This window comes from Eschrichtius robustus, chromosome 16, assembly GCF_028021215.1.
Source record: "Eschrichtius robustus isolate mEscRob2 chromosome 16, mEscRob2.pri, whole genome shotgun sequence".
Lineage (NCBI taxonomy): Eukaryota > Metazoa > Chordata > Mammalia > Artiodactyla > Eschrichtiidae > Eschrichtius > Eschrichtius robustus.
The window spans coordinates 69,466,349-69,484,830 of record NC_090839.1 but is presented as its reverse complement, the minus strand read 5'-3'; the positions used below and the strand labels follow the sequence as shown (position 1 = coordinate 69,484,830).

At 41.7% G+C, this 18,482-nt stretch overlaps 1 protein-coding gene across 1 annotated transcript in view; it reads left to right on the top strand.

The window, feature by feature from the left end:
• The window catches only part of TMC7 (transmembrane channel like 7), a 53,679-nt gene extending 38,054 nt beyond the window's left edge, over window positions 1-15,625 (top strand). The window contains exons 10-16 of the mRNA XM_068524513.1: window positions 2,247-2,364; window positions 2,669-2,766; window positions 4,424-4,610; window positions 6,620-6,750; window positions 10,010-10,165; window positions 12,710-12,788; window positions 13,649-15,625. Coding sequence (XP_068380614.1) covers window positions 2,247-2,364; window positions 2,669-2,766; window positions 4,424-4,610; window positions 6,620-6,750; window positions 10,010-10,165; window positions 12,710-12,788; window positions 13,649-13,723 — 844 coding nt within the window. The 3' untranslated portion in view covers window positions 13,724-15,625. The remainder of the gene's footprint in view (window positions 1-2,246; window positions 2,365-2,668; window positions 2,767-4,423; window positions 4,611-6,619; window positions 6,751-10,009; window positions 10,166-12,709; window positions 12,789-13,648) is intronic.
• The last annotated feature ends 2,857 nt before the right edge of the window (window positions 15,626-18,482 follow it).

Sequence of the window (18,482 nt, the reverse complement as noted above, 5' to 3'; positions counted from 1 at the left end):
AAATGCTACCCCACTCACTAAATGTGTACCGACTACTGCTTGCTTTTTGGCATTACCTGCTTCTGTGCTTCGTATTAAACCCTTTCACTTGCTTCAATATGCACGTGCTGGATTTAGAGCCACGTTTGCCCCCCTGGGCCCGCTGGAGGGTCCCCGGCAAGGACCGCTGCCCGCCGGCCCCCGGGGCGCTCGGGTGGGCGCCGTCAGAGGCCATGGGCCAAGCTCATGGAGGCGCGCGGGCAAATCACCGGCCTGAGAGGCCCGCAGCGGGCTACCACTGACTCTTTATAATTTGTTGTAATGTCTCTTCTCATACTAAACAAATATTCAGTTTCCTAAAAAAATAAAATAAAAAATAAAGAAATGGCAGGTGTAAAGCTGGGCCCAGGGAGTTAACACACATGAGTTAAGGAGGACCAGGTGGGGACTTTGTGACCCTGGAATGTTTTCTGTCTGCATCTCAAAAGCCTCAGATGGCATTTGCATCTTTGCTTAAACAAATCTTTTTATTTTGGAAATTTTCAAACAGGACACTATAATGAACCCCCATGTGTGCCCATCACTTAGTTTCAACTATTTACCAACGTTTCGCTAGTCTTGTTTCACGCGGTCCCCCCAACTCTGCTGGATTATTTTCAGCACATCTCAGGCAACATGTCATTTCACCTGTAAACAGCTCAGTATATCTCTAAGTGACAAGAACTTTTCTTTTTAAACAAAATCGTCATCACACCTCACAGAATTAAGTCAGTCCCCTGATGGAGTTGCAGAGGGCTTTCTATGGTTGGTTTATTCAAACCAAGATCCAAAGAAAGGCCGCATGCTGTGTTGGGTTGTTATGCCTCTTAAGTCCCCTTTATTCTTTCAAGAATTCCCCCATTGTATTATGCTATTGATTTGTGGGAGAAGCTGAGGTGTTTGTCCTATAGAATGTTCTCTACTTTGGATTTAGTCCATTGTTTCCTCATGGTGTCTTTTGTTTTCCTGTATCCCTCCGCAAATGTAGATTCAGACTTTTTATTAGATTCCGTTTCAGTTTTTAGTTATGGAAACCTCTTCGGTGGTGCTAGGTACTCACGTCCGCCCCGAGGGAGGCACAGCATGTCAGGTGGATGGTGTGGGTTTGCTCCCCTACCCACACACTTTTTAATGTTTCTATATCATTTATTTTTTTTATTACAAACCAAACAATAGATGAAGCATCTTTTTTTTTTTTAAACAAAGTTGGTTATTTTTAATCATTCTTAAGAGATGTTCAGAAGTAGTCATTACAGAGCTGGTACTGGAATCCCACTGTCTCAGGATTTAGGCTCCTTCCGTTCTCTGTTAAATTATCCCCAGGGGCCATGAAGTTTTTTTTTGTTCTTTGTTTTTTTTTTCACACACACACACTGTATTTTATTTTCACAAGAGAGAAATAGACTGACACCAAGCATTGTAAATGGATGACCACAACAAAAGCAACAATGATTGCAATTACCAAACACGAAACACACTCATACTATGTCATAATATTGACATTCAGTCCAGTAATCCTCCACTGTAACAGCTCCTTTACTTTGCAGTGAAAATTGATTTGTATATTCTTTGCCTCTGAGTCCTTGTGGAATTTTTTTTTTTTAATTCAAACAGAAAGTCACAAAAATTATAATCATCCTCATCAGTTAAAAAAAACATGAGCCCTCTGCACTCCTCTCTTGAATCCATTTTCCCCCAGCAGCCCTCATCTGCACGGTTCCTGTTGTTCCTGCCAAACTTTACATGTTTTGTTTTCTTTTAAAAATAGGATTGTATCTACGTGAAACTCTGCAGTGTATTTTTTTCACTTCTCAATATATCAGCCATCTCTCAAAGCTGATACTTAGAAGATTCAATTAGTTCTTTCCAGGAATTGTTCTCAGCGTGGCTACGTCATCATGGAGTCAGGAGTTCCCAGCTTTCTGATCTGTTTTTTTTTCCTCTGCCATTTAAAAAATATTGTGGTAAAATACATATAACATGAAATCTACCATCTTAGTCACTTTTAAGTGTACAATTCATTGGCGTTAAGTACGTGCTCCGTGTTGTGCCACCATTGCCACTGTTTGGTTCCGGAACTTGCTCATCATCCCAAACAGAAACTCTGTGCCCATTTGTGGGTTTGCTGTTAAGAAAGGCAGCTTCTCTGCACCCCAGCCCTGTTCCAAGGGGCCCGCCTGCCCTGAGCCCTCCTCTACCCATCCTCCCTCCTACCCTCTTCCCTGCAGGTGTGTCTTTGTGTGGCTGGCCACCATCTGTGTGTTGGTGTTCACTCTGGGCTCCGAGATTACGTCCTGCGATAACTACTCGTGTGAGCTCTGCGGCTACAACCAGAAACTCTACCCGGTGAGGCTGCGGGGATGGGCATCCTGCTCGGCGGGTCTCTTGGGGGTAGTAGCATTGGGGTCGAGAGAACAGCCCGTGAAGCCAAGGGTTTGAATCCCAGTTGATCCTCATTCTTGCTGTGTAGCAGAGTCTGGCACACCAGGCACTTCTGATTCTAAGGGCTTGAAAACCACAGTCTGTGCTGGAGCTCAGAGGAGCATCGGCTGATGCCTTCCAGAGGCAGCAGGATTGGGGGCTGGAAATGGCATTGGGAGAACCTGGCTTTTTCTGCTCCAAGTCAGGCTCATTTCTCTCTGGGTTTCAGTGCTGGGAGACCCAAGTTGGGCAGGAAATGTACAAGCTGATGATCTTTGACCTCATCATCATCTTGGCTGTGACACTCTTTGTGGATTTTCCTAGAAAGTAAGTGTGTGGGGTACCCCTCTTATCTCCCCCTACCCCCTCACCCTTTCCCTCATCCCCACCACAGGTTCCCATCACAGCTGCTCTTCACAAAGTGCTGGATGATTCCGCATCCTGGGAACCACTGACAGCCATTGGTGACTTTGAAAAAGCTCCAGGCCATCACCTCCCCCTGGTCCATGGTGTGCCCCACTGAAAGGCAGCACGAAGCAGAAATGGTGCTGCTTTCCGCGGGGCTGCCGTGGGGTGACATCTTGCCAGCCCCTCTGGGCTGCAGTGGATACCACATTTCCTAGTCTGGGTTCAAGACCCAGCACTGCCGCTTCCTAGTCATGTGACTGAGGGCAAGTTATTTAAGCTCTGTGCCTGTTTTCCTACCTGTGAAATGGGAATAGTAGCAGTGCCCACCTCATAGCACTGTTGTGAGGATTAAATGACAAAATGCAGATAAAAGTACTAAGAACACTCCATGCCACAGAACTCAACAAAACATTAACTGTCACCATCAGGATTATCATTACTTTGCTGTCATTAAAAAAAAAAAATTATTCTCAGCATCTCCTTGAGCCTTAAGTGAAACCCTGTTCACTTAATCACTTTTTTACCCACATGTACAAATTCTCCTGGTACATGCCAGAAGTCCAGTAAGCCCTTAAAAGTAAACATTAAAAAAGAAACTGTCCTTTTAAAAAATTACACAAATATGATGTGAATATGTGCGTATTAAAGTTTTTTAATATTTAAACTTAAATAAATACAGAAATCCGGAGAATAGTGAGAGTTGTCTTTTGTTACCTTACCCCTACTTCCCAATCCCACCCCACTCCATGGAGGTGACCATTGTTAACACTTTGGGGTAGATCCAGCAGTTCTTAACAATAAAAACACACATTTGCATAAATACATGTGTAAGTAAACTCACAGTCTTGCTTGAAGTGTTCTTTTTTACCCCGCAAGTGGGATCATGGTACATCCACATGGGTCCGCAGCTTGCTTTTTCTCCCCCATACGAACAAACTACCATGAACAACTTTCCCTGTCAAGGCACGTGGATTTTCCTCTCTCGTTTTAAGGACTGTATGCTATTCCACTGTACCCATGGCTTCTGATTTGTCGATGCAGCCCCTACTGATGGGCATTTGGTTGTTTCCAGTATTTTTGCTAATATGTGGTAGTGCTACAGTGAACAACTATGTGTGTTTATCTCAGGCCCCTGGTCCTAGGGTTTTTGTAGAAAGCTTCTAGGATTCCAGGGAGTAGCATGCAAGGTGGTAGGGTCCTCATAAGCCATTTTGTGTGTGGATGCACAATAGCTCAATACTTTTTGGATTGAGTGGCAAACTAGAGCACAGAGACTGCCCGTGTCATTTACTGTCAACTACAACGCAGTGAGGTAGGCTGTACTATAATCCCCTCACATTCCAGATGAGAAAAATGAGCCTTATCTAACGTGATTTGGCTGATAAAGTGTAGATCTGAGACTTGGACCCTGGTGTTAATGATTCCAGAGTTCACTATATTCTGCATCTTCTAGACATATGACTAACCAGTTTCCATGAGAAGTTATGTGTGGAAACAGCCCTAATTTTGTGGATGTGGTTCTGTGGCCTTGGCAGACACTGTAGTCCTGGTGGTAAATGGTCCTGTTTGTTTCCAGGTTCCTGGTGACCTACTGTTCCTCTTGGAAGCTGTTTCGGTGCTGGGGACAGCAGGAGTTTGCTATCCCTGATAATGTTCTAGGGATCGTTTATGGGCAAACCATTTGCTGGATGGGAGCCTTCTTCTCACCCCTTCTTCCTGCAGTTGCAACGTTGAAGTTCATTATCATCTTTTACGTGAAGGAGGTAAGGAGAGGTGGGGTTGAGGGGTCAGTAACCAAAACCATCCTTGACCTTGCAAGACATTCGGCACACATATGCTTGGAGCCCACCCACATCCCATCAGATGTATCAAAATTGCATCCCTTATTTCATACATATTTTTATTCTGGAAAAAAGACTTTGAATGGATTTTCACATCTTTATCATTTTGAGAGTTTTGTTAAGAATGGTTTTGCTCCTGTGATTTAAATGTTTTTTGTATGTAACTAAGAGTTGCATTGCAATTGATCTGTCAGTTGACAGTGGTTCATTTTGGTGATGTTTAACAAAAGGTTTATTAACTAAAGTTTTGTAGTTTCCTGTTTGGATTTTGGAGCTGGTGCATTTATTTTCAGTTCTCAATTATTTGTGTAGCTGCTCAAACAGCTCACAGGCCCCAGGCATTGTACCTGAACTAAGTGCTTAATGGGTGAAGTAGCTCTATAGAGGACTAACTTATCTGGGCTTGTTAACCAAACTTTTTCTTTATTGTAGAGGCAATATATGCTCACTGTTAAACATTTAAACAATACAGATATGTATTCCATCCCTTCTTCCAGAGGTAGCCTCTGTTAATAACCCCCGACATTATTGATCACCTATTATGCCAAGCCCTGAGGATTCATAAATGGAAGTTATAATAGTAGTAATAATAACGACAACGATAATAACAGATGATAACAATACTGTGTATCTCCGCTCTGCTGAACACTTTACATAGATTATCATGTAACGCTTACACACACCCTTTGAAGTAGGCACTGCTAGTAACCATATTTTATAAATTAGGAAGCTGAAGTTTAGAGAGGTTAAGTAACTGGTCCAAGCTCACACAGCTTATAAACGACTCCTGGGATTTGAACCCAGGTTTACCTCACTCCAGAGCCTAAGCTCTTAATCCAGTAGGCAGGGCCTTGAATTGGGTCATACTTTCTACCTGGGTGTTCTGGCCTTTGAAGAATGTTCTGATGCTTTCATTTGGAAACTTAAATTGGCTGAAGTCACCAAAGGAGACATGGATGTGAGAAAACTCAGAGGAACTTGTTCTTCTTCCAGAAAATATGTTAGGCAGTGGTTTCCTAGTGTGTAGCCCAGTAAAGACAGCGTAGGGGTAATGGACTGGGTCACAGGCACTGGACTGAGTTCTGACACCCCAGTCTGACTGGCCCCCTCCCCCAGACACCCTAACAGGACACCAAGTGTCCCTGGTGCTCAGTGCCCTCGGCTCACAAGATGTTCCAGCTGCTGCAGTCACAGGAGCTTGATGCCCCTTCCCGAGGCTGTAGCTTTCTAGAATATTAAGGAGGAATTGGGTGCTGTTACTGTACCCCTCTCCCCGTCCCCACCTGATTTCTCCTTCAAGTCTTTTTTCCCTCAATGGAAATATTTATTTTTAATATATAGGAAAAATACATATGCTTGTAAAATTCAAGCAAATATCTCCTGTTTTGGTGTGTATATATTTAGTACATATTTAAGCCCCTGTAGAGAATAAATACTTTTCGAATTCTTCCAGATCATCACATTGTACGCTCTTAAGTATCTTACCATTTTATTTGTCAATTATACCTCAATAAAGCTAAAAAAAGAAAGAAATTTACAGTAAAATGTTTAAAAAATACTAAAAACAAAACTTAAACAAGATCATACAGTACAGAGTTTTGGAATCTACCCTTTTCAAAATTTCACAGTGCCGTGTAGGATATAAAGCTTTTCTAAGGGCTATGTGGTTTTCCATTGTGTCGATGCACTTTAACCTTTAAGGAACCCCTTAGGTAGCTACTTAGGTTGCTTTCAGTTATTCCCTGTTATTAACAACTGTAGCAGTAAATATCCATATACTTATTTTTTGACCCATTTTTAAAATTTTGGTCTATACTGCTGACTACTCTAGAAAGATTATACCGATTTACATTCTGTCATACATGACTGTGCTCATTTATCCTCAAGGAAGCTGTGCTCTTAATTTTTCCTCTTTCTTCCTCTCCCCTTAGATAAGTCTTCTTTACACCTGCAGACCCTCTCCAAGGCAGTTCAGAGCATCTAATTCTAATTTCTTCTTCCTGTTGGTGTTGCTGATTGGGCTGTGCTTGGCAATAATACCTCTGACAATCAGCATGACACGGTAAATATGACTTTGTCTTCTAGAACATTCCCACCTTGACATGTCTGTCTTTTATGTTCAAGGCTTCTTTGCATTCTTTATTGGCTTTCCTCACAGTGCTCCACCCGCAGAGGTCAGTAAGTCACTCCTGGCTCCGCCAGGCCCACCTTTGTTTTGGAATCTCCCTCTGGATGCTGGAATATCTTGGGTCACTTCTGAACTTGGGTTTGCAGGGTTCTCACTGTGTTTGAGAGTGTCGGTTGGCTCTATTCTACCCAGATCCCTTTTCCTAGTATCTCTCTTCTAGTCCCCTTTGGGATTGTTTCTTTGTTTCTGATTATGAAGATAAGACATGGTCATTGAGAAGACTTGGAGTGTCTTCTATTGCCAAGCACTGTGCTAGCTGCTAGGGGTATAAAGACAATTCAGACATGGCACAAGGAATGTAGTGTCTAGTGTGGAATTTGGAGAGAGCAGAAATGCTCAGTCCTGAGGACGGGAAGTTGAGGGTTCAAATCCCAGCGATGCCACTCCCTAGTGTTCTAACCATTTATACCAGAGGCTGGAAAGAGAGTAAATGATTTAGGTTTTGTGGGCCATATGGTTTCTATAGCAACTATTCAACTCAACTGTTTATATATCATCTATGTTGCAGCCATAGATGATATACAAACTAACAGGCATGACTGTGTTCCAGTAAAACTTCATTTATAAAAATTAGGCTCGGGACTTCCCTGGTGGCGCAGTGGATAAGACTCTGCGCTCCCAATGCAGGGGGCCCAGGTGCAATCCCCGGTCAGGGAACTAGATCCCACATGCATGCCTCAGCTAAGGAGCCCACGTGTGGCAACAAAGACGGGGTGCCACTAAATGAATATTAAAAAAAAAAAAAAAAAGGCTGTGGGCCAGATTTGGCCTGTGGGCTATATAGTTTGCCAACCCTGGACTTACAGTCTCATGGAATTCCATTTCTTCATCTTTATTTTATTTTATATTATTTTTTTCCATTTCTTAACCTTTAAATGAAAAGTCTAGAACTTTGAATTCCTCTCTCAGGTTTTATTATTTTTTAAACTAAATTGAGTCTATATATTTTTATTGTAATAGTAGTATATGTTACATATACTGAAAAATTCAAGCAGTACAGAAAAGGGTATAAATTAAAGAGAAAATATTGCTCCTCGTTCTCAGCTCTTAGTCCTACTCTAAGAGGTAACCACTGTTAACATTTATGAACCCTTCCAGAAATTTATTAGGAAAAATGTATTTTTAATGCATATGGAATAATACTGTTTGGCAGCTTAATTTTTTTTTTTTCACTTTATACTGTGCCCTTTTCCAGGCCAGCACATAGAGAGCTCTCATTCTTTTAAAGTAATTTTTAGCTTTGATTTTTTTAATAAGAAATACATTCACATGGAACAGAACTCAAAAAGTATAAAAGAGTATATGGTGGAAGTTCATTCTCCAATTCTATTTCCTAACTACTTAGTTTCTGTCTAAGACAGTCATATCTATATGTGTTTGTCTCTCTCCCAGTGGTTCTTTATTCTGTTGTATGAATGGATCATAAATTGTTCATCCATTTCCTTAAACAACATTTAGGTTGTTTCCAAGAATCTATTTTTATCCCTAAAATAGAGCTGCAGTGGAAAATTTCCTACACAGAACTTTATGATAAGAAGGTAGGCAATTCATGTAAGCCTTAATTTAGTTTTTTCCATTGTAATTTTATTTTTCCCTACTTTTTATTTTGAAAAATTTTAAATCTATAGAAAAGTTGAAAAAAGCAACAACGAAAACTTATATACCCTTTACCTGGCTGTCCCAACTCTTAACATTCTGCTACGTTTGTTTTCTCTCTATACATACGTTTTTTTGTGTGCGTAATGATGAACCATTTGAAATTAAGTTGTAGGCATCATGACATTTCATTCCTAAATACTTGAACGTGCAGTTCCTAAAAATAAGGACATTCTCCCTTCTGTATATCTGCAGTAACATTATCACACCTAAGAAAATTAATGCCAATATCATATTCCTGCCATTTTCAAATTTCTCCAGTCCCAAGATAGTCTTTTATAGCTTTATTTTTTTAAATGAAGATCTTTCAAGTTTTACTCATTACTTTCGGTTGTGATGTCCCCTTAGTCTTTGATTCTTCAAACAGTTTCCTCACCACTAAATTAAGAGACTGAAGGGCAGAGTCCCCACATTCTGGAGTTGTCTGATTGCTTTCTCACAGTGTCATTTAACTTGACCTTCTTCTTTTTTTAATTTCTGGTGCTCAATTTATTGTTGTTCTAAAATATCACCAGAGTAGCTATCTTCAAGTAACAGGTTCTTTTTTCTTTTTGAAATATAGTTGATTTACAATGTTGTGTTAGTTTCAGGTGTACAGCAAAGTGATTCAGCCGTATATATATGGCTTTTTCTTTTTCACATTCTTTTCCCTTTTAGGTTATTACAAAATATTGAGTATAGTTCCCTGTGCTATACAGTAGGTCCTTGTTGGTTACCTGTTTTACATCTAATAGTGTGTATCCCAAACTCCTAATTTATCCCTATCCCCCGGCCTTCCCCTTTGGTAACCATAAGTTAGTTTTCTATGTCTGTGGGTCTATTTCTGTTTTATAAATAAGTTCATTTGTATCTTTTTTTTAGATTCCACATATAAGCAATATCATGTGATATATGTCTTTCTCTGTCTGGCTTACTTCACTTAGTATGATAATCTCTAGGTCCATCCATGTTGCTGCAAATGGCATTATTTCATTCTTTTTTATGGCTGAGTAATATTCCAGTGTGTGTGTGTGTGTGTGTGTGTGTGTGTGTGTGTGTGTGTGTGTGTGTGTGTGTGTGTGTGCGCGCGCGCGCACGCACGTATCTTCCTATCCATTCATCTGTTGATGTATACTTAGATTGCTTCCATGTCCTGGCTACTGTAAATAGTACTGCTGTGAACATGGGTGTGCATGTATCTTTTTGAATTAGAGTTTTCTCCAGGTATATGCCCAGGAGTGAGATTGCAGGATCATGTGGTAACTCTTATTTTTAAACTTGACCTTCTGTCCTGAATTTCCTATAAATTGGAAGTCAGGTCTAGAGACTTGATGAGATTTCAGGGTAAGCGTTTTTGACCGGAATATTCCAGAAGGCCCATGAGGTCAGGCGGATCCTTGTGGGCCACTGTTAACAAAGCTTTGTGGGTACGCAGAGGAGGGACGCTCAGCCTGTGCTGCAGGCCTGGCCCTGAGCCCCGTGCTCTGTGTCCTGGTAGCATCCCTTCCTCCAAAGCCTGTGGGCCCTTCACCAACTTCAACACCACCTGGGAGGTGGTCCCCAAGATGGTGAGCACCTTCCCCAGCTCGCTGCAGTCTCTGGTCCATGGCATCACGTCGGAAGCCTTCGCAGTGCCTTTCTTCATGATCATCTGGTGAGTGAGAACCACCTGGATTCTGCGGGTATTTTCCACTGTGGCTGGTGGGCTCCTCTCCGCTGGAAAATGGAGCTCACCCGCGACTCTTGATATGGTACCAAACCTCTCTGAGCCGCACTTTCCCATCTCTAAGATGTCAAAATAATACCAATAGTAATTCTTTCAGAGGGTCACTGAGCAGGTTCAGGGAGATCCCACTTGTAATGGGGATCTGTACTTAGCCAGAAGCCTGACTTATAAAATATAACCCAATAAATGTTGCCTATTATTATATTACTGATTATTCACAAAATTAGTTGCTCTTTGGAAAAGGAACTGATAACTAGGCTGAGAGAAGAGCACCAGACTAGAAGCATGCACTTGAACCCTGGCTCTACCACTTACAAGCTGTGTGGCCTCAGGTCATCACATACCCTCTCTGAGCCTCGATTTCCTCACCTGGAAAATGGGAATAAGAATGGCACATACCTTGTAGGGCTGTGAGAAGAAGGACACATGGTGAAGTGCTTAGCAGAGGACCTGGCCTTTAATGAAGGCTCGGTAAATGACACGTGTTGGGTGCAGGGGCGACGAGGGTTTTTGTGCAGTGATTCATTTTGAGTGTAATTCTAATCACAAGTATCTGTTGAGGGCTTACTTTGTTCTAGGCATTGTTCTAATTATAGCCCATTCTCATTATTCATAAATTGCATATTTTTCTTCTGTATTGCAAATGTGCTTACTAGCTAAAATATTTTTGTAACCCAAAAATCAGTACTAATGGTGGTTTTTTTGGTGATTATTTGTAGACATGCGTAGAGTAGCAAAAAATTTGAGTTGCCTGATGCACAATGTCTCAGTGCATTTGGGCTGCTATAGTGAAATATCATAGACTGGGTGGCTAAACAACAGAAATTTATTTCTTACGGTTCTGGAGGCTGGAAGTCCAAGATCAAAGTGCCAGCATTGTCGGGTGAAGATCCTCTTCCGGCTTACAGACTTCTTGTATTCTCATATGGCAGAAGGGACTAGGGTGCTCTCTGGAGTCCCTTTTTTAAGGGCACTAATCCCATTTGTGAGGGCTCTTCATGACCTAATCACCTCCCAAAGGCCCCACCTTCTAATACCATCACCTTGGGATTAGGATTTTGCAAGATATGAATTTTAGGGGGACACAAATATTCAAACCATAGCTCAGACTGTAACTTAAGTGTCCTTTTTGTGATCCATTTAGTGCGATGTTTCTTGCATTTTGTGCTTTTGGTTGGTGATTTCACTGTTCACGCGTAGAGCTGAAGTGCCGTCCAGGGTTCCTCAGTGCAAGAAGGCTGGGATGGGTTTTATGAAGAAAATATGTGTGTTAGATAAGCTTCATTCAGGCACATGTCATGGTGCTCTTGGCTGTGAGTTCAGTGATATTAAATAAGGTGTCTTGAAACAGAAACAGGGTTATGTATTAATAACCTTCTCTCTCAAGAAACATAAAACATAGTATTGATCAGTTGACAAAAACGTTGTGATCAGGGGCATAAAGGAACCTATTCTGTATTTCCCCTCAGGGCACTGGTTCAGTGTTCCTGGAGACTATAGAACAGAAGAGAACTACCACAAATCACTGGAATTGATTGTAGCTTACATGTATTAACTCATGCAGTCATCACAATTATCCTACGATATAGATATTATTAGAGGAAAACCCCACCATAATGCAAGAAAGGGGTTGAAAAATTCATTTGTTAAAGGCAGGATACCTTTGATATTAATAAAATGATGTGGGGTTGCAGCCAGTTAGCCTGGAATTGCAAGGATCCCAGAGTCCAGCGGTTCCATCCTAATCGATTCACCCCAGCTGTGGTTTGGCTGGCACCATCTGGTGGTGGTTACCTGATCTGGCTTCCACATCTTTGGGGGTCATTCTTGTCCTTGGCCATGAGGACTTCCAGAAGAGAAGACTGACATCACCGATTCCAGTGGCCCTCAGCCCTCTCTGGGGAGACTGGACAGGCAACCACCTCCCCTGCACAGAAAACAGGAACCAATTGCCAGTTGCTTTTATTCCAAGTTGTATTACCTTAGGCTTGTTATCACTGGATTTTCCTCTATTATCCCCATTTTACAGATGAGGAAACTGAGGCCAGGGAGGTTCCACAATGATCATCCACAGCCAGTTCTCTCTGTGCTGAGCTGACCTTCTGGCCCGTCTCCTCCTCTCTCCCCTCTCGTGTGTGTGCCAGGGGAGCATCAGCAGCTTTTCATATTAACTCTAGAAAGCAAGGCAGCGATCAGTCTCTGCTGCCACTGCCAAATAAAACCCCTCTGGCTGTTTCTTTTTTTTTTTTTTTTCTTTTCTTTTTATTGGAGTATAGTTGATTTACAATGTTGTGTTAGTTTCAGGTGTATACCTCTGGTTGTTTCTGATGCCCTCCGCTTGGGAGACATGAGGGTTTTCTTTCTTTTTTTCTAACAAAAGTAAAACTGTTCCAGGCAAAGTGTGTCGGGTTTGTTTTCCAGTGGCCTTCAGTTGGTACAGACTCCCTAGTGACCTCTTGCCTTTCGTTGCAGTCTCGTTATGTTCTACTTCATCGCCCTAGCAGGAGCGCACCAGCGGGTGGTCGTCCAGCTCCGAGAGCAGCTGTCCCTGGTAAGGAAGCACCAGTCCCAGGGGCAAGGCTGTGGGACGTTTACCCAGGACACTGAAAGGAATGGGGAGCTTTTCCCAGGGAGAGGGTGGGATGTTCCCATCACCAGTCCCCCAGAACCCTGCCTTCAGGCTCGGCCCCCTCCAGCTGCACTCATTCCCTGACTCATCCATTCCCTCAACATTTGTATCCTCATACTGTGCTGGGATACACAGGTGAAGAAGAGAGACAAGGCTGCTGAGTAGTTAAAGAAAAAAAATAAATTCCAATTGTGATAACTGGTATGAAGATGATACAGAGAGGTAGTTAGAGTGGCGGGTGGACCGTCTGCTGCTGAGATGGTGGCCACGGAAGGCCTCTTTGGAGGCAGCGACGGTGGAGCTGAGACCCGAATGATGAGAAGGAGCCAATTATGGGAGGTCTTGGGCATGAGAGTAACAGGCAGAGGGTACGTCGAGGAGTGAGCCGGGCACTCCCGGGCCCAGGGGGAAGGGCGGTGTGGCCGGAGGGTGCAGGACGATGGGGAGAGGCAAGGCGATGGCAGAGTCACAGCGTAGCTGGGGTCCCAGCATCACCTGAGGGCTCTGGTGGGAAGTTTGGGTTTAATTCTGAGTGTGATGGCAAGCCATTGGAGGGCGGTAAGTAAAAGTCTGATGTTCATTTTTAAACGAACATTTTCACAAGGCCGCTTTGTGGACCAGGGCTTGGGGAGGGAGGAAGAGTGGAAGAGGGAATTTGGAGGCCATTGCCATGGGCCAGTGGTTATCACCTACCAAGTCTGATAGGTAATTTCTTAGGTCGAAATAATGATATTTGTTTCCAAATATACTGAATGTGCTCTTGAACCTGTCTTTGTTTTTAGGAAAGTCGTGACAAGCGTTATCTAATCCGGAAACTAGCAGAAGCCCAGAGGGATATGAGGAACCGGCTAGACTGACCGGGAGATGCTGCAGCATGGGGTTTGCAGGCTGGCCTGGTGACCTGCCAGCCGACACCATCCACCTGAGACCTTAGCAGAAATTTTTAAATATATTTTTCTGGAGTTTGGGCCTTTCCTGAAAGTGGGGCTCCATTCGCGCAGCCCCAGTGCCTGTGTTTCCATAACCCAGCCCCTGTCTAATGCTTTAGGGACTTAGAAAAGTAGATTTGCCTGAGGCCCAGCAGCTCAGGCTCAACCAAAAAACACTGAAGCCGTTGAAGCTTGTCAACAAAAATTGAGGCGAGACCATTTACAGTTTCACAAGCCTATTTGTATTGTCTTTTAAAGGTAACCGTAGAGGTCATCTATCCATGAGCCTGGGTTAGTTCTTTTGAGCCAGGTTCTGGGGGTTTAGGCTGAGAAATGTTCCTTAAGAAGTAGTGACTCTCTAGGATGGTTCTGTAGACTTAAAATGGAGACTCGATTTTTTTTAAATGGAGAAACCCTTGAATGGTGGTGTTTGGAACAGGTGGTGGGAGCATGAAGAGGATGGTTATGTAATTTCAGCTACATGATAATATGTAATATGAGAATAATATTATAGGAGAGAAAAGCCCTTCCTGCTGTGTGAATAAGCAAGGCCCTGAGTGCCCTGGATTGAGCCCTATGAGGAGGGGAACAGCGGCAGGATGGCAGCCTGGATTTCGTAGCTTCCTGGGCATTTTGCTACAGCTTTGTTACTCAGAGCAAACTGCCTTTAAGGGCCTGGATATCCACAAACCTTCCGTCCCTCTAGTCCTGGGTTTGGGGACTTGGCAGAGTGCCATCAAGATTAAGAGGCAAAGTTTGTCTCTCAGTCTTCCAAAGGCCGTTTCCCTTCCTGCACTGAGGTCTCTGAATGACACTTCACGATTGGGAGCCAGGCTGGAAAGGACCGTTGAGTCTTTGAGTGTTTGGCATGTGGGTTGCAGCATCAGGCCAACCTATGCCGGTGTACCGAACTCGACTGAATGCTGGCGTCTTAAATATACATATTCATATTTTTAAGGGCTGTTGTTTCTCTTGTGCTTAAAAATTTTATTTTACAAAACATGCAGAGTATCTCCTCAAATTTCCGTTACCATAAAAACCGTATGCAATAAATACCTCATCATAAGCTTACCTGAAATTGATAGCTTTAAACCTTTCAATATAAGCCTAGATTATGGTTTAATGTAAGCAGTTTTCATTCTAATACCTTCAGAATCTTTTTCAAAGTACTGTAGTTTTGTAACGGACCGTTTGTGCCCTCCTTCTATTGTTTTCCTTCCTTTCACTGCCTCTAAACCTTTCCTGGGGGTAGCCTGGAATTTAAAGGTGGGTGCAGGTTTTAGAAAGCTGCTGCTGTGAAGAATATTTCCCACCCTCACCCCCTCCCCCCATTACTCAAAAATGATTGACTCCTTGCTCTGAGAAGCTCACCATAGTTAACATATTTCTGTATACTTGTCCCTTTGCCAAACAATTTTTTTTTTCTGCTCTTCTACAGGTAGTATTAACACAGGATATTTTTATACCTATAAAACCGATGAGCTTTTCAAGCTTTTCTTATCTTGTTAAGGTTTATGAATTTTTAAGTCTAATAACTAGCATCATGGAATTTTGAACAAACAAAAGTTCATTCCATCCTCACTTTTAAAAAATTATAAATTGTTGGCATTTTTGCCTAGAGAATTTATATGTATAACATTCTTGCCTTCACCATGCTTCTGAGAACAGTCAAGTTTTCTGTGGGGTGTGTGTGTGTGTGTGTGTGTGATGGAAGCTCTGTTTTCTTTCCTTATTATTATACTGAAATATGCTAATATATTCATTTTAGTTAAATGCTGCTAATTTGCATACTTCTTACTTGAATGTTTTTATATATTTTGATAACTTTAATAACTGCAGGTGATGTCTGTATAATTGTTAAAGTGCAGCTCTCGCTAACAAATGTGCATTACAACTACTGATTAAACTATGTCTTGAAGGTTTTAAAATGTGATTGTGTGTGTTTGAATTCTTGGAGGCGTCTTGTTAGCAGTCAAGTGATCATGAAAGCTGTAACAGTTTGTAAAGTTGCTCTTTACCTTTTCCTAGAATCAGAGAGAAGAAAGAAGTGTTTAACTATAGAAAATCATCAAATGAGTGCTTTTAAGATTTGCTTTTAAGCCAAGGAGGGATGTGTGTGTGTGTGTGTGTTTTAAACTTAAAAGACATAAAGTTATTTCAAGACTCCCCATCCCACCTCCCAGAGGGAAACACTGCTAATGATGCTTATTTTATTCTCCCAGAAAATTATATATTCAAACAGATATGTATCTGTAGTTGTATGTGTGATATTTATTTATTTATGAGCTTTTCCATTTTTTCTCCTTAATAACATCTTGAAGATCTTTATATGGAGAATAGTTACTCATTCTTTTTAATGACTACATGGTATTCTTCCACTGTGTCAGTTTATACTTTCATAATCATTCACCAATGCTGGATACTTAGTTTTCAGTCACTCCCCCTTCCCATCCCCCTGCCCCGGACCCCACACACACCTCATTACAAGTACTGGGAGCTGGAATTTTGAAAGTCCATGCAAACATTTCTCTTTTCTCTGTTCTACCCCATTGGCTTCAGGTTCTTGTTCTTTATCAAGATGGCCTTGCACTTTCTTGCAATCACAAAATATTCTAGTTACAGCAAAGGGAAGAATCCAGTTTGGCAAGTCTTTAGTTTGCATTAACTCTTAAGTTAGCAAAGTAAATTCCTGCAGCTACATATCTGATTGTAGACACCCACTTGAGTAAGTACTGGAGAAGAAAGGAATTAATTTCCTGGCATGGCACTGCTAGGTCTGATCCCTAGGAAGATAGAACTTCTGAATGTGTCTTCTTTATATAGGGTGTTGCTTTATTAGTAAATTCCATTTGGTGTATTGTCTTTCCAATGCATGGGATGTGCCTGGGACATAGAATGGCTTTGTACTTGCTTAATTGTGTAATTTTGTACAGGTGTCTTTACCACTGTGAGATAAAGATCCCTGATCTTTAAAATGCAAAAATAATACAGACATTCACTTCTATTTTTGAGGATTGAATTAGGGAATAATAAGCCTTTTCTTTATGAAATTTTGTATTCTCATTACAAAAATACTTGTTTAATGTAGAAAATAAAGGGAACATTGAAAGCTACAGAGAAAAAAAGTAAAAATCATATATGAGCAATACTTGTGGACATCCACTGTTAATCTTGGCAAATTCCCTTTAAGGTACAAAGAACAGAGTGAGGGAGGGAGGATGAAAAGAAGAGAGAAAAAAAATTGGTATTCTCATTTCTTTTTCGTAAGTGTTTTCTCATTTTATCCGAAGTTCTTTATAAGCATTTCAGTAGGTTACATAACATCATACAGATGGTTCACAATTTTTTTTTTTTTTTAAGTTTTTGGCTGCACCCCACGGCATGTGGGATCTTAGTTCCCCGACCAGGGATCGAACCCACACCTCCTGCATTGGAAGGCAGAGTCTTACCACTGGACCGCCGGGGAAGTCCCCACAATTTTTTTGAACATTCCCTTGCTGCTTAACATTTTGTTTTCAAATGTCCCTGATAATAAATGAGACACACAAATCTTTGTCAATATTTTTTCCTTTTTTTTTTTTTTTTTTTGAGACAGAGACCTGGAAATGGGATTACAGCCAAGATTTTAAGGCTTTTGAGAGCTAGATTTACACTCAGGAGCTTTACATGAGAATGTTACAACACCCTCACTTTCACCAACTATTTGGATTTAAAAAGGTATATAATAGTCAATCATAATTTTAAATTATTGCAGTGTGTTAATTTGAAAACAATTAGCAACATTATTTTACAATAGCAGTGTATCTTAAATATTTTATAGTAACGGGTAAATGAAACACAAAAGACCCCAAATAGCCAAAGCAATCTTTTTTTTTTTTTTTTTTTTGGCTGAATTGGGTCTTCATTGCTGTGCGCAGGCTTTCTCTAGTTGTGGTGAGTGGGGGCTACTCTTTGCTGCAGTGCACGGGCTTCTCATTGCGGTGGCTTCTCGTTGCGGAGCACAGGCTCTAGGCGTGTGGGCTTCAGTAGTTGCAGCGCGTGGGCTCAGTAGTTGTGGCTCGCAGGCTCTAGGGCGCAGGCTCAGTAGTTGTGGCGCATGGGCTTAGTTGCTCCGCGGCATGTGGGATCTTCCCAGACCAGGGCTCGAACCCGTGTCCCCTGCATTGGCAGGCGGATTCTTAACCACTGCACCACCAGGGAAGCCCATAGCCAAAGCAATCTTGAGAAAGAAAAACGGAGCTGGAGGAATCAGGCTCCCTGACTTCAAATTATACTACATAGCTACAGTAATCAAGACAGTATGGTGCTGGCACAAATACAGAAATATAGATCAATGGTACAGGATAGAAAGCCCAGAGATAAACCCACACACATGTGGTCACCTAATTTATGACAAAGGAGGCAAGAACATACAATGGAGAAAAGATAGCGTCTTCAGTAAGTGGTGCTGGGAAAATAGGACAGCTACATGTAAAAGAATGAAATTAGAACACTCCCTAACAGCATACACAAAAATAAACTCAAAATGGATTAAAGACCTAAATGTAAGACAGGACACTCTAAAACTCTGAGAGGAAAACATAGGAAAAACACTCTTTTACATAAACCACAGCAAGATCTTTTTTGACCCACCTCCTCGAGTAATGAAAATAAAAACAAAAATAAACAAATGGGACCTAATAAAACT